The sequence below is a fragment of the Oryzias latipes genome, chromosome 6 (genome assembly GCF_002234675.1).
Source record: "Oryzias latipes chromosome 6, ASM223467v1".
NCBI classification, from domain to species: Eukaryota; Metazoa; Chordata; class Actinopteri; order Beloniformes; family Adrianichthyidae; genus Oryzias; species Oryzias latipes.
The window spans coordinates 12383896-12396743 of NC_019864.2; the positions used below are offsets into that span (position 1 = coordinate 12383896).

The 12848-nt window shown below is 40.0% G+C and overlaps 2 protein-coding genes across 3 annotated transcripts; one reads left to right on the top strand and one right to left on the bottom strand.

Moving 5' to 3' along the window:
- Positions 1-1383: 1383 nt before the first annotated feature.
- On the top strand, positions 1384-3192 carry LOC101157691 (secreted frizzled-related protein 5). The gene is made up of 4 exons (XM_004069508.4): positions 1384-2113; positions 2220-2386; positions 2492-2584; positions 2674-3192. The coding sequence occupies exons 1-4, from the start codon at positions 1833-1835 to the stop codon at positions 2982-2984; spliced, it is 852 nt and encodes a 283-aa protein (XP_004069556.1). The 5' UTR covers positions 1384-1832; the 3' UTR covers positions 2985-3192.
- An 83-nt stretch (positions 3193-3275) lies between these two features.
- Positions 3276-9736, bottom strand: dbx2 (developing brain homeobox 2). Of its 2 annotated transcripts, none has more exons than XM_004069902.4 (4): positions 9113-9718; positions 7694-7777; positions 5840-6024; positions 3276-4728 (listed from the first exon to the last, which is right to left on the bottom strand). In XM_004069902.4, the coding sequence occupies exons 1-4, from the start codon at positions 9372-9374 to the stop codon at positions 4537-4539; spliced, it is 723 nt and encodes a 240-aa protein (XP_004069950.1). In that variant the 5' UTR covers positions 9375-9718; the 3' UTR covers positions 3276-4536. The 2 variants fall into 2 exon arrangements, with proteins under 2 accessions (XP_004069950.1, XP_023811420.1); XM_023955652.1 differs by lacking the exon at positions 3276-4728 and adding an exon at positions 5679-5751 and having other exon boundaries at positions 9113-9736.
- Between the last annotated feature and the right edge of the window lie 3112 nt (positions 9737-12848).

Consider the following 12848-nt stretch of genomic DNA (forward strand, 5'->3'; position numbering starts at 1 on the left):
GGTCTGTGTCTAATTGCCCAGTTAGTCCCCCGTTCTTGTCTATCTGGAACCAGCCTCCACTCATCAAATCATGCTGTAAAAGTTGGTTGGCTGCATTTTTATTGCAGATTGATGCAGTTCACGGCCAAACAAGTGGGGGATTAGGGGACGATTGGTGGGCTTTCTCTTGCCATCTCTGCAGCTGCAATGACCCTGACTGGACTTGTTTATGAAAGATACGCCCACAGATACACATCTAAATCTGGCGACAGACATCATCTAAGAAAGGCAGTAAAATGTATTTCTATTCCCACATTATGTAGTCTTAAAAGTAAAAGAACAATTTACGGGATTTAGTCGTTTTCTGAGTTAAATGTTAAGTATTTTGTCTCCGTTCAAATCCACCAAAAAGTTATTTCCCCCAAAATACAAAATGTTTTATGTCTGCTCAATACTGTTCTAAGTTTTAGAGGCACAAAATAGCAGTTCATTCACTTTTTCCTCAACCGAGGAAAAAAAATCAACATCTGATCTTATGTTTTAATTTTCTGTGCGTCAGTCTGATGTTTATAACAATTATCAGATATGTTTGAAATAAACTTCACTACTATCATCTCTGCTCTCACTGAATTCCAGACAGGGTGCATTTTACAGCTGATCAGTCTGCATTGTTCCGCCAATAAAAGTTATAGCCAAAATAATTGTCCACAACAACAAAACATAAATAAATATATATATAAATAATACCTGTTGAAGTGGAAAAAGTAAAATCTAATCACAAAATTTTGAATCTCTACAACGAAACAAATCTTACAGAGCAGTTTTTGCTTTATCAGTGACTTTTTAATAAACGATTACCACATTTAGGCCTAGAAAAGTCGACGCATTGATCTGCTTTAGTCTGTGTTCCTTGAAAAAACAGTCATGAGTTCATTAATGTATGAATGCAAACTGTCAATCACTGTGCTTAAAGTCCCACTCTTTTTTCTACTGTTAAAAGTGTTCCAGTGGTCTTTTGATTATGATTAGGACGTTTTTAGCTTGCAGAGTAGTAGAGTGAGCCCACCCCCTTTCCCATCAACATGTTTATGTGCTTTTCCACTAGCTTACAGCCCCTCACACCCCAGACCTAACATTAGAAACGTGTCCTCCATCATCAGAGAAATGCCACAAGAACATGTGCCCAAAAAGGCTTAGAGGACATTTACACGCGTTTAACTTTATCATGTAGCTTTTCTACATTGTATTTTGCAAGTTGATTTGCCTTTGTGTCAACGTGATTGGCTGTTTGTGTGTTTTCTTTTTTTTTAACACCCTTTTTTTGTTTTAAAATGGATTTTAATTAATTCATATCCACATCCAAATCAAGTTATTTTTTTTATGAATGATCAAGTAGAATACAAATAATCAAATCTTTTTTTTTAACCTTTACACTCATAACAAATTGTTAACTCCAAACTTCTCCTGAGTCACACGTTTATTTGAAATCTACCAACTTTTTTATGTTTTTAGACTGTTGGACTTGTCTGATGTATACAAACACATGAGAGCGCCTGCTTCACTGGTCTTCATTCAGTAAGAGCCGGGATGGGACTGCTCGCCCCCCCCCAACAACCCACACACCCTCCATCTGCTTACTGCCCCCTCTCTGTCTGCAGCCATCCCAAAACAAGCCGTTGTCTCCAAACACATCGTCTCTGTGTCTTTTGATAGGTAGTTGATAACAGACTTACAGACTGATGGGGCTGGCTGACCTTGCAGTATATAAAGGGAAGACGGCAGACTTGTCACATTCAGAGAAAGCTCCAGCCCTCACTTTTTGGACTGTCTGGACTTGAGGGGAACCTTTCAGAATGGCTGCATTCTTCACAGTTGTTTTCATGGCGTCCGTTTTGCCACTACTGGCCTTTGACATCAGCCAGTCCACGCGCTGCGTTGCCATCCCCAACCAGATGAAGGTCTGCCGGGGCGTTGGGTACTCGGAGATGAGGCTGCCAAACTTTTTGGGCCACAGTAACTTGGAAGGTGAGGTGGTGCCACATTCGGAGGATTGGAGGCCGCTGTTGCAGACGGGCTGCCACCCTCAAGCTCAGGCCTTTCTCTGCTCCATCATCGCCCCTGTCTGTCTTGACGCGTAAGTTGCATCCAAAAACAGTTGAATCTTCGCAAAATAGAAACAACATTTATGAGTTCCACAGTTGTGTGGCATTTGAAGACATTGTTCTGTCTCTTCCCTTCAGTTTTATCCAGCCCTGCCGTAGCCTGTGTGTGGCAGTGAGAGACAGCTGTGCCCCAGTGCTCGCTTGTCAGGGACATCTGTGGCCTGAGGCTCTTGACTGTGACCGCTTCCCTGATGAGGAAGACATGTGTCTAACTCCCTATGCAAAACTCAACCACTATTCTAAAGGTAAAAAGCTGCAAACCTGTTATTTAAATGTTTTTTCTTCAACATTTTCACTCAAAAATTGCATGGTATTTACTTATTATCTAAATCTTATTTTTAATCAATCAGATGTGCCTAAACCTGCCTGCCAGAACTGTCCATCTGTAGAAGATGCTCCTGCAGTGAAAACAGTCTTAGGCGCATTTTGTCGCCACGACTTTGGTATGTTTTAAAAGTCTTGACTGTTGATCTTTTCCTGTTTTACATCAAAGCAGCAGATGCCTTAATGGTCTTTTTTTCCTGTTGAGCAGCTGTGACTGCCAGAATTCATCGTTCTCGGCATCCTGGGGACGAGTCTGAATTTCAAATCGAGGGCCGAGTGGAGTTCATCCGTCAGGGGCCTCTGTTGCCCTACGACACCCAGCATTTACTGCAGCAGTGGCTCCTGATTAATGTCAGATGTGCCAGCGCCCTTGTGCGCCCGGCGCGGTCACAGCTTTATGTGCTGACGGGGTCTGTGCTGCCAGATGGCACGATTGCTCTCACTTATCTCTTCCCCTGGCACAAAAAGGATGCTGGCATTGCACTGGCCACGCGAAAGTGGAAACACCACAGATGTTAAAAGAATGTTTGGAAGAGCAAAATTACTTAAGGAAAAATATGAATTTGATACCATTTAGTGCCCCAAACATCTGTCTTCATTTCCACAAGCTGTAATCGGATGCACTCGACCTTGTAAATAGCTTTAACTGTAGAATGATATATTTCAATTTTTATAAAGTTATTTGTTGTATTTATGTAATCTTTTGTATTAAAAGTAGTAAAAAAAAGTTGAATATTTGTCTTTGAAAACTGTTATTTCACTTTTGTTTTTGCCTTTTGTGGTGCAGGGCGGTACTAGCGAGTCTTTTAACAGTCACTGCAAATCGCTTACATGTCTACAAGGCAGCACACTTATAGAGACCCAGTGCACTCAGTAGGGCTTTCTGCCTGTTTGCACATGCTAAACGTGTTTTAAGGCACCTTTATCATAACTTCTGCAATAAAATTGCTTTAAAAAGTAATGCCAGCTTTTGAAACGCCCTTATGACTGTGGTTAAAGCATGTCTTTTATAATGTGCTTGTAATGAGAAGATACGTGTGACATGCTAGTCCTGCTTTCACATTCAAGAAAGAACAATTCTTTCACTTTTATTTTTATTTTTGCGACTCCACAAGACCTAAACAGACAACAACTCCACCAATTGTTTTTTTTTGCTTGTCAGTTACTTTGAGCAGTTTTAAAAAAAATGTAACTTGCCAAATTTCTTGTCAGGCTTCAAAGACCCAAATCTTTTGGTTTTTGGGTTCCTAATAAGTATTTTAGTCCTGTTTTTTTTTTATTCTTATAGAGCTGTATGTCCTGTTGATGTTGGCTGGTGGGAGGTCATTTTAAACCAGCATTTTTAGTCATTTTATCCTTACTAAAGGAACAAAAGCCTCTGGTTTTCTGTTTAGTAAAGTAAATGACCTACATTTTATGTTTACATCTAACAATCAGGTTTGGTTTTCCCAACTGTTTGGAGCTTTTACTTTACCAAAAATATTATTAGTAGTTATTATTTCACCATATTTACACCCCTGATATACATTTGATCACTTTATTTTATGGACGGCTCACTTGGCTGCATGAAGGAGTGGCTCGTGGGAAACCAGGGTTCACTTCCCTGGGACGCGATCAGCTTCATCCAGTGTGGGGCCTTAGGCCAGACCCTTCAGCACAAGTTTGGTTCTCCCTGTGCCGGCACTGGGTTGTGTCACGAAGGATATCCGACATAACAATCCCTGCCAAACCACCAGTGCGACTCAGTAAAAGCTGCTTCGCCGTGGCAACCCCTGACGGAATGTGCCGGAAGGTGAACAACAACTTAATATTGTGTTCTCTAACTTGAAAGTAATATCAGAGTCGTGTCACACATTACAATTCTAGGACAGCATTATTATAAGGGATTACTTTCCAACGACAAAAATAGGTAATATGCAATGAGTTACAGTTTGGGTGTAACTTGCACAAAACTGCTTATCTGGTTTTTAAAAAACGCAAAGACAGAAAACTTTCACACATTTCACACCCATCCATTTCTAACAGTCTCCATGTTCTGCTGTTGATTTTAGGGCCAAGTCTCTTTTGCCCCTCATAAATCCTTGGTTCCTTTCTTTGGCAGTGAGCTTTGTAATTTTGCACTGGTGTGATTGTGTGACAGTTCTTCGTCCTCTTGGGTGAGACCTCTGGACATGAGCTCATCCATTGGGGAGCGGTTTGTGTGGAGCTCTTTCTCCTTGCAGTTTCTCCACTTCATACGGCGGTTCTGAAACCAGATCTTTACCTAATTCAGAAATAGGATACAAAATAGCCAATGTTAATTTTGTTAGAATTAGTATATGATGTGATATTTGTTATCTTTTTAAATGACTTTACTGTTTACTGTGCCACTTGTGTCTAAATATAAGCTTATAAAGGATTCTTTTAAAGAGGTTCTGGGTATGTAAAGACTACAAACTACAAACTAAGTTCCTATATATAGTTATCTGAAATTGCTTTATGAATCTCCTTACTGTTAACATTCACATTTTGTCCTGATAATTGTCAGTTTGCTTCCTAACTTGATGATTCATAAGGTAAATAAAACAATGAGACATTAGTATTTTTAAAGTTCATATGAATATTAAGAAATAGTAACTCTTTTACCTCAGTGTTTCAGAAGCTACGTTCACATCGGCATGTGACGCACTTTCAAGAGCACACTAAACACGCATTCTTGAATACGGATTTAGCCCATGGTGTTCACACTGAACAAGCAAGGAGGGGCTCCTTCTTCTGTTTCTTTTACTATTGTTTACTAGCGCAAGTCCGAAATTTGATACGAAATGTCAACACGGTGCTGATCTCGCAAGTCTTTTGCTTAAGGCTTTTTCTTTCAAAAATCTATTCTGACATATGAAATACCCGGTGTCATATAATTTTGGCTGGGCACAAATAGCAATTATTAATTTCTCCTTCATCGTCAATTTTCAAACGATTGAAACTTCTGTGAATGAAGGGAAAGTCGAAGTATGTCCTGGCTTAACTTTCAACGTGCGTTCAGTTGCCACATGTTGCCTGAAAACGGTCGAAAAAATGTGCATGAATGCGAGAATTTTGAAAGCGGAAGCCCGAAATATGCATATACGCCGCAAAGTGAACATAGCTTCAGAGAGACTGCCGTGCATCGACTGTCTACCAGGGGTGCCCAAATCCAGGCCTCGAGGGTCCTACTTTTTTTCCATCCATCCTGCCATTAAAGCTCCTTATTGGCTTAACACATCTGATCCAGGTAATCAACAGCAGACAAGGCAGCGTTTCTGGAAAACTAGCAGGATTTGGGAACCCCTTGTCTGGAGGGTTGTGATATGTGAAGGGTTTTTAAGGCTCTTCCCAAAGAAATAAACTCGATTTACCTGTGACTCTTTGAGGCTGAGATCTGCTGCCAGTTTGTTCCTGTCAGTTTTGCTGATGTACTTCTGCCTCCGGAAAGTTCTTTCCAGTTCCTTCCTTTGTTCTTCAGAGAAGACAGCCCTCCTTAAAATTCCTTTTCGTGATTTAGGGTTTATGTTAGCGGGCCACATCTGATCATTTGCTCCCTCTGAAAATAATACAAAAAAAATCAGTACATTTAAATAAACTCAATTAATTGAAGGGATATTTTGGGTGTGAATATAATGATGGTTCTTCATTTTAAGTAAGTTTATAAGTTGATAAAAAAAAAGTAGGTATAGCAGTCAAGACAACCCAGAGCTGCTAATGAACCTTTCTCCACTTTTTGTGTTTGGCCTGTTTAACAAATTTGGGATGACTAAATTGAGTCAAATGTTGGTTCAAATGAAGAAAAAAAGTGGTTGGGTGACTCATAAAGAGAAATCCAATCCTCCTTCAGTCCAAGGTGCACATACAACAAAAGTCAAGTAGAGCCATTTATCTAAACCATTCAGTGTTGCCTTTTTAATCTGTCCGACAAATCTGCACCCAGACCACCTCCAGGGACCAGAAAACTGGTTTGGACATGCTTCTCACTTCCCAATTGAAGCTCAATAGCTTTAACTTAAATGGCTGATTACTAGGTCATTCCTGGGCAACGTGTGCGTCTATCCTAGTGGACCGACTATTAAGCCCACTGTGTCCCTCTGTGGGACACCAACAATAGAGATGTACAAAGGAAATGCCATTACTCGAGGGCTCAGTGGCCCAACACTAAATCTTTTCTCTTGCAAGTTTGAAGCCAGTTTGTATGTGAAGATGAGCCCAAATAAGTCTATAAAAGTCACTTTCATTGAACGCTTTATGTCCCAGTCAAGGGGTCTCAAATAGGCAGGACTGAAAGTTGAAGGACGGGAGAAAGAAGGGGGGGGGGGGTTGGTTAGCTAACTTTTTTAGCCACACAATGCGTGGGGGATGTTCCACAGCCAGCCCACTCCCGCAGAGGAATGGCAGAGTTTTATGTCCAGCCGAGTTCATTGCTGTGGTGAAAAATTGCGGTGAGGTCGCGTGTGGATGAGTGAATACGCCGATTGGTCACGGCCAGCTATAGCATTGTTTTGTTGCTGGGCACTGTGGGAAAGTGTCAACCCACTGAGAGGACTTCACAGACTTGTGGGCTAAGGGCTTTCTGATTTGTGTTTTTCCCCACAACTGTTGACAGCCATCGTACGTTGCTGCAACTAATAACTTCCAATTGCTGAGAGACAATGCCGCAAGACTAATGCTCTGCTTACTCCATCATGGAATATTCTTGGAGGGGGATATAAGTCATGGTCAGTGATGCATTACAGATACAGGTTGATTTTCTTTTGTATCTGTAGAAAAATGTACACTTTGAATGTACAAATGGTTTTCTTGGTTGTCGAAAGAAGTTGGCTTAGAGTGACATTAAGCATGAAACTCTGGAAATTCACCTCTAAACAAATTAGGTTTGAAATATTATCCTTTTCAGCTCGAACAATCTTCATCAGGTAGTTATTACGCTAATATGACAGAAGACAAGACGTTTATTAGCTCTGCATATATGCACTGGTAAATGTGTGTGTTTGCAAGTACAAAACAGGGGCCCTCTGAGGCTCTTAAAAGCCCCATACAACCCACCCCTTTTTCCCCATTCTAAACAGCCGTGAATGCTTATGAATAGAGCTGTGCAGAGTTGAACGGAGAATTAGCTCTTTGGTATTGCATCAGTAATTAGCTTTGGAGAGCATGGAAGACCCTGCTGCTTTTGCTTAGAGAGCAGCTGAGGCATTGCTGATGAGGCATAAAACACTCACTGGAGAAGACAGGGGGGGGGCTGGACCCACCGCAGCACGGCAGCAGATACTGCGGGTTCTGCAGAAAGACACCGCTTAGCACACCTGCACACATAGACGGGCGCAGTCAGACACGGTCTCACATCAAATCCCAAGTGGGACCTGTGGAACGTGCTTTCTGAAGAATTGTGTTAAACTCAAGTAAAAAAAAAAAACAACAACAACATTGTATCACAAAAATTTAACAACAAATAAATGTACAGCAGTTTCTTTTTTATTTGATTACATATTTTTTATCAATACATGTACAGAGAAAATTCCCAACAATTATGTTTTTATATTATTTTCAATATTTAAGGTTTTATGATTTAAATGAGCTGCTTGCATCATGATAGTTTACATCTCCATTCTATTTTAAAATAAAGTTAGGCTTTAATCTTTCAGTCTGTTCACCAACACATGGTCGTTTATAACATTAATACCTGTTACTTGTTTTTACAAATTTCTAAATCCCATGTTTAGGTAGATATTTGGTATCTGTAGGCATAATTTAAAAATTAATGCAATAAAGGGAGATCTAATTACACTTTTTTTGTGTTTAGTGGTATTTTTGCATGTACATATGCCGTTCTAGAAGACGTCTTCTTCTGCTAATCAAACAAAGTAAGATTTCAAGCTTTTAATTGATCTAAAAACATCATCTTTCCCTGTGAAGCACCTTTAATTTTCATTTGTTTTCCTAAATGTTTGCCATTCCTGTTTTTTTTTTATGCAACAAGACTTAAACTCAACAGATCAAAACTATTATTAGTACTTTTTGTATAAAATCTGTGATTTTTTTCTTAGATTTTTTTGAAATACCATTTCATCTGTGAAAAGTAAAAGTTTTTCCTGTGAGGCAAATTACCTAAACACTGCTTATGCAAGCAGTGCTTTGCATGGTGGTCATCAGATCTTCTGATGCTCCTATACCATCTGAGCTCTTGTTTTATAACCGTTTTTTGTACTTTTAGTTCCATTAATCTAGATTACAACTTCTAAAATAATTAGCCATAATCTTCTCTTTTGTCCTCTGTCAATTTAACAAGACAGATTTGGGGGGAATGGGGATTTCAATTTTAACAGCCTAGGACTACTTTTTTTCTTTAAAAGCTTTAGGTTTTTTACAAATTCGATCAATGTCAGGCATCACATTGATGCCATGTAAATAAAAGCAACAAAAAAAGTAATAAATAATAAAAAAACAATGTTTTTTAGTTTGTATGCACTCTATGCATATATGGAACAAATAAATAAGTCAAAGTTTAAGTTGGGATACACTTGCCGTACAAAACTGGCCTTCAACTGCTGCCTGACTCAGAAAATTCTAGACTTTTTTATGACATTTAATGTGATGTACATATGCATAGGCTATCTAAAACCTATGAGTAATGATAATACCTGTGTGTGGCAGAGGTTCTCCAAAGTCTGTCACCTCTTGATGCCTTTGCTGAGCTCCATACTCATGACCCCAGGCTCCTGTCAGATGCTGACATGCCGCCCGCCTCGGCTGAGCACCTTCCGCTCCTTCCGGACGAAACGAACGTCTCTGAGATTTCAGCAAATTGTCAATGAGAAAGCTCTTCCCCGACCTCCCAAAACCTGGCAGAGCAGGAGAGAAACCAGCCATATTCCTCCTGGAACAGCTCTGAACCGAGACCATCCTGGTGACGCGGTGACCCAAACACTCAAGTTCCCTCTTTTAGCAGTCACAGCTCACTGACACCAAATCCTCCTTTAATCCTTTCTTGAGTGACCAGGCCAACTTCATTAAACTCAGTCATAGACAAAAGTTCCCTGCTTTTCCTCTTTCTGGCCAGCACTTTGCTACAGAGCTGTGTTTTGATTGGCTTAGGCGCTCTAATGTTCTTCTCAATTCAGATAAGGCTGGGGCCTTTCTAGAGTGGCAGAAGGTGGGTCTGGCTCATTCATTATGTCAACTAGCCTATTAAATGATAGACATCAGAGACAATGAAGTGCTGGCCTAAGTTTAACATGAACCAAACAGTTTTCTCCAGTAGTAAATAGTTCTCTTTTATTCTGCAGCCTCCCTCTGAGCTCCATTGTGGTTAATAGGAGCCACTTTGGTTGAACATGCGCTTTATTCTAATTGTGATTAATTTCAGTTTTGTCAGGAGCTAAATTATGAGAATTGTTTTTATCAGTTTAATTTTCTTCTACCTAAAGCAAAAACTAATAAAGCGGGTGAAGAACAGTTTCAAAATGTGTTAATTTAAAATGTTTTAAATTCATCTTAATTTTGCATTTTGTGACGTTTTATTTAATCTCGCATAACATAGGTGCTTCGGGACTTCTAAGTAGCTTTCTTATTGAGTTTAGGCTTTATTAATTAAGCGCTAAACATAGCAGTCATTCAAGTTTTTGTTTATCGCTTTGTTTATGTCGCAAAGTTGCTAATCAGATCCAGATAGTCTCTGGCAGCACTTCAATTAGGATTTAGTTTTTGGTCTAAAATGAATGAATGTGATTTGTATTTAGTATCCTAAATTTAAAAGTAAAGTTCTCATTCAAAAAAACATACACGTGTGCAATGATTTGCAATGACGGCATCAAATGAGAGGTTTGTGCAACCTTTCACACTGCAACTAATGAATCCTCTAGAAAGCCCAACAAAGGGGGCACAGTAAACAGGCATATCCATACTAGTATTTGTGTATGTGTGTGTTAGTAGGGGACAACTGAAAGTTCCAGTCTGCACGTGTTGATACCTCATGCTGAGCATGAAAATCGGCCCAGACAGCTCAGCCTATTGTGCGATGGCCAGGGAGCCAAAGGTTGCTTGTAATCAAATTTGAGGTTTTATTCCTCAGACTGGTGGAGAAGGGATGGCGCTGTGTCACATGATGTTCAGGATCCACTTTTGTGGACGCTTACATGTGTCCTACTGAGCATGGGCTGTGATTGACCACTGACGCTGTTTCTCTGTGAAAAGCTTTTAATTTGAAAGTCAAAGCTTTATTTGGTTCTTTAAAAAACTGTTATGTATGAATAAAACCATAGGCTTGTTGCAAATCAAAAATTGTATTTTTATGCTAAATGGGGAAATAAAAAAAAAGTTAATGTTATGAAATTGGTTGAAAACAAAGCGTTTTTTTTTCTGTGTTTTGTACTCATCATAGGTAGAATTAGTCACACACATCTTTGGGGCACCTATAAGAGGCATGATTAAGAGCGTATCATTACTAAGTTTGACCACTGTGCAATTAGCCAGATTTCAATAGAGCTCTCCAGGAGAGGGAGGTATAATTAGCCTATTCTTAAACAGTAAGTCTTAGAAACACCCAGAAGCAAGCTCATGTGAATTTATTTGATATCCGTCTCTTCTCAGAAATTGGAATTCCAAAAACAGGGGGTCCCTTTTATTCAAAATCCCCACAATAGGTCTGTTGAAAGCTAGCATTCTGCAGAGCGGCTGAAATTCCTTTTCCGTCTTTTTCAACCCAAGCAAAGCTCTTAGAGAGATGCCGGCCCATTGCACACGCAATTGATATTCCACCACTCGAACTTAATATTGTGAAAGGAGGGCCAGGTTCCATGAATCAGGAGAACAATGTGCTTAGCATAGCAGCAAACTGGCACTTTGTGTTTGGTGTCTGTGTCCCTGAGGAGGAAGTTTCTAATGTGAACCTCACGATTGTGCGTCTATAGAGTTCTAATGAGCTTCTATGTGCTGACTGAATGGCCGTGGACCATTCATCCTGAGGGCCTAAGGAGCCAGCTCACTGCACACATTCACAATAGCATCCAGGGAGAATGGGAGTGGCTGTGTAGGGCCACCACACTGCCTGGGGAGTCTATAAACGGCTCTTACGGATGACTGTGGCCCTATAGGGGTGCGCACAAATTAAAAATCCTTTTATTTTCAAAAATTACTGTTGTTATACTTTTTTTTTTAAACAGTGAATTCTTGTCAATGTTTTTTTTTTCTCCAAAACAATCATTTGGGGGAGACATACTTTCTTTTGTTAAGTGAACAAACTCTTCTGATTTCTTTTTTTTTAAAGAGCAAATTTTATTCTGATAAAAGAGCCAACAGGTTGAAGAAACATTGAAACGAAGTATTTTCTGAGAACTTTAGCATGGAATATAATAAAGCCCTTCGAATGAGAGTAGCACACGAGCTCCATAAAACTGATCCTTTTATTGCCCCTCATATATATAAAATACATATACAGTACAGACAAAAAGTTTGGACACACTTTCTCATTCAAAGAGTTTTCTTTATTTTCAAGACTATGACAATTGTAGATTCACACTGAAGGCATCAAAACTATGAATTAACACATGTGGAATTATATACATAACAAAAAGTGTGAAACGACTGAAAATATGTCATATTCTAGGTTCTTCATAGTAGCCACCTTTTGCTTTGATAACTGCTTTGCACACTCATGGCATTCTCTTGATGAGCTTCAAGAGGTAGTCACCTGAAATGGTCTTCCAATAGTCTTGAAGCAGTTCCCAGAGATGCTTAGCACTTGTTGGCCCTTTTGCCTTCACTCTGTGGTCCAGCTCACCCCAAACCATCTCAATTGGGTTCAGGTCCAGTGACTGTGGAGGCCAGGGCCAGATGCACCGGGTGACACACGTGGTTCCTCCGAGTGCTCCTCTGTAACGCCGGGCCCAAAAGCCCGCAGAGGTCCAAGAGGACGGCTCGAGGAAGTCGGAACCGGCTCATAAGCCACTCGTCCTTGTTTGCCAGCAAGTCTTCTTCCTGTCTAAAGATGCGTTCACTCCGAATTCTTCCATTTGCCACATCTTCTAAGAGCGCAAGATCAGCCATTGTGTGTCATTACGCGTTGTGATGGAACATTTTATTTCCATCCATTTATTGCATCTGACAAGCTACAGATGTGGGTAATATTCAACGTGGAAATGGGAAATTGTTCAGCGCAAATGTAATTTCTTGTTGCTTTGTGAATGGTTGAGACATACGCCATACATTGTTTTATCAAAGATAAAACAAACTAAAGGCATATGCATGAATACCATAATTCCGTAGCTTATGAAGAAATGTTTTACTATGAAAACAACTTTCCCCAGTGGACAATTAGTACGTCCGTCCGTCCGTCCGTCCGCACGCCCGCACCTATATCTGCTCCGCCAGACGGACACA

What these genes read in the sequence shown, in the direction of transcription:
- LOC101157691 (XM_004069508.4), top strand. Translation starts at nt 1,833, where the DNA reads ATGGCTGCATTCTTCACAGTTGTTTTCATGGCGTCCGTTTTGCCACTA. An exon ending in GCCCCTGTCTGTCTTGACGC is followed by an intron (nt 2,114 to 2,219) that starts GTAAGTTGCATC and finishes TCTTCCCTTCAG; the next exon opens with TTTTATCCAGCCCTGCCGTA. An exon ending in ACTCAACCACTATTCTAAAG is followed by an intron (nt 2,387 to 2,491) that starts GTAAAAAGCTGC and finishes TTAATCAATCAG; the next exon opens with ATGTGCCTAAACCTGCCTGC.
- dbx2 (XM_004069902.4), bottom strand. Translation starts at nt 9,374, where the DNA reads ATGGTCTCGGTTCAGAGCTGTTCCAGGAGGAATATGGCTGGTTTCTCT. An exon ending in AGAACCTCTGCCACACACAG is followed by an intron (nt 7,778 to 9,112) that starts GTATTATCATTA and finishes CTATGTGTGCAG; the next exon opens with GTGTGCTAAGCGGTGTCTTT. An exon ending in CCCCCCCCCTGTCTTCTCCA is followed by an intron (nt 6,025 to 7,693) that starts GTGAGTGTTTTA and finishes TATTATTTTCAG; the next exon opens with AGGGAGCAAATGATCAGATG.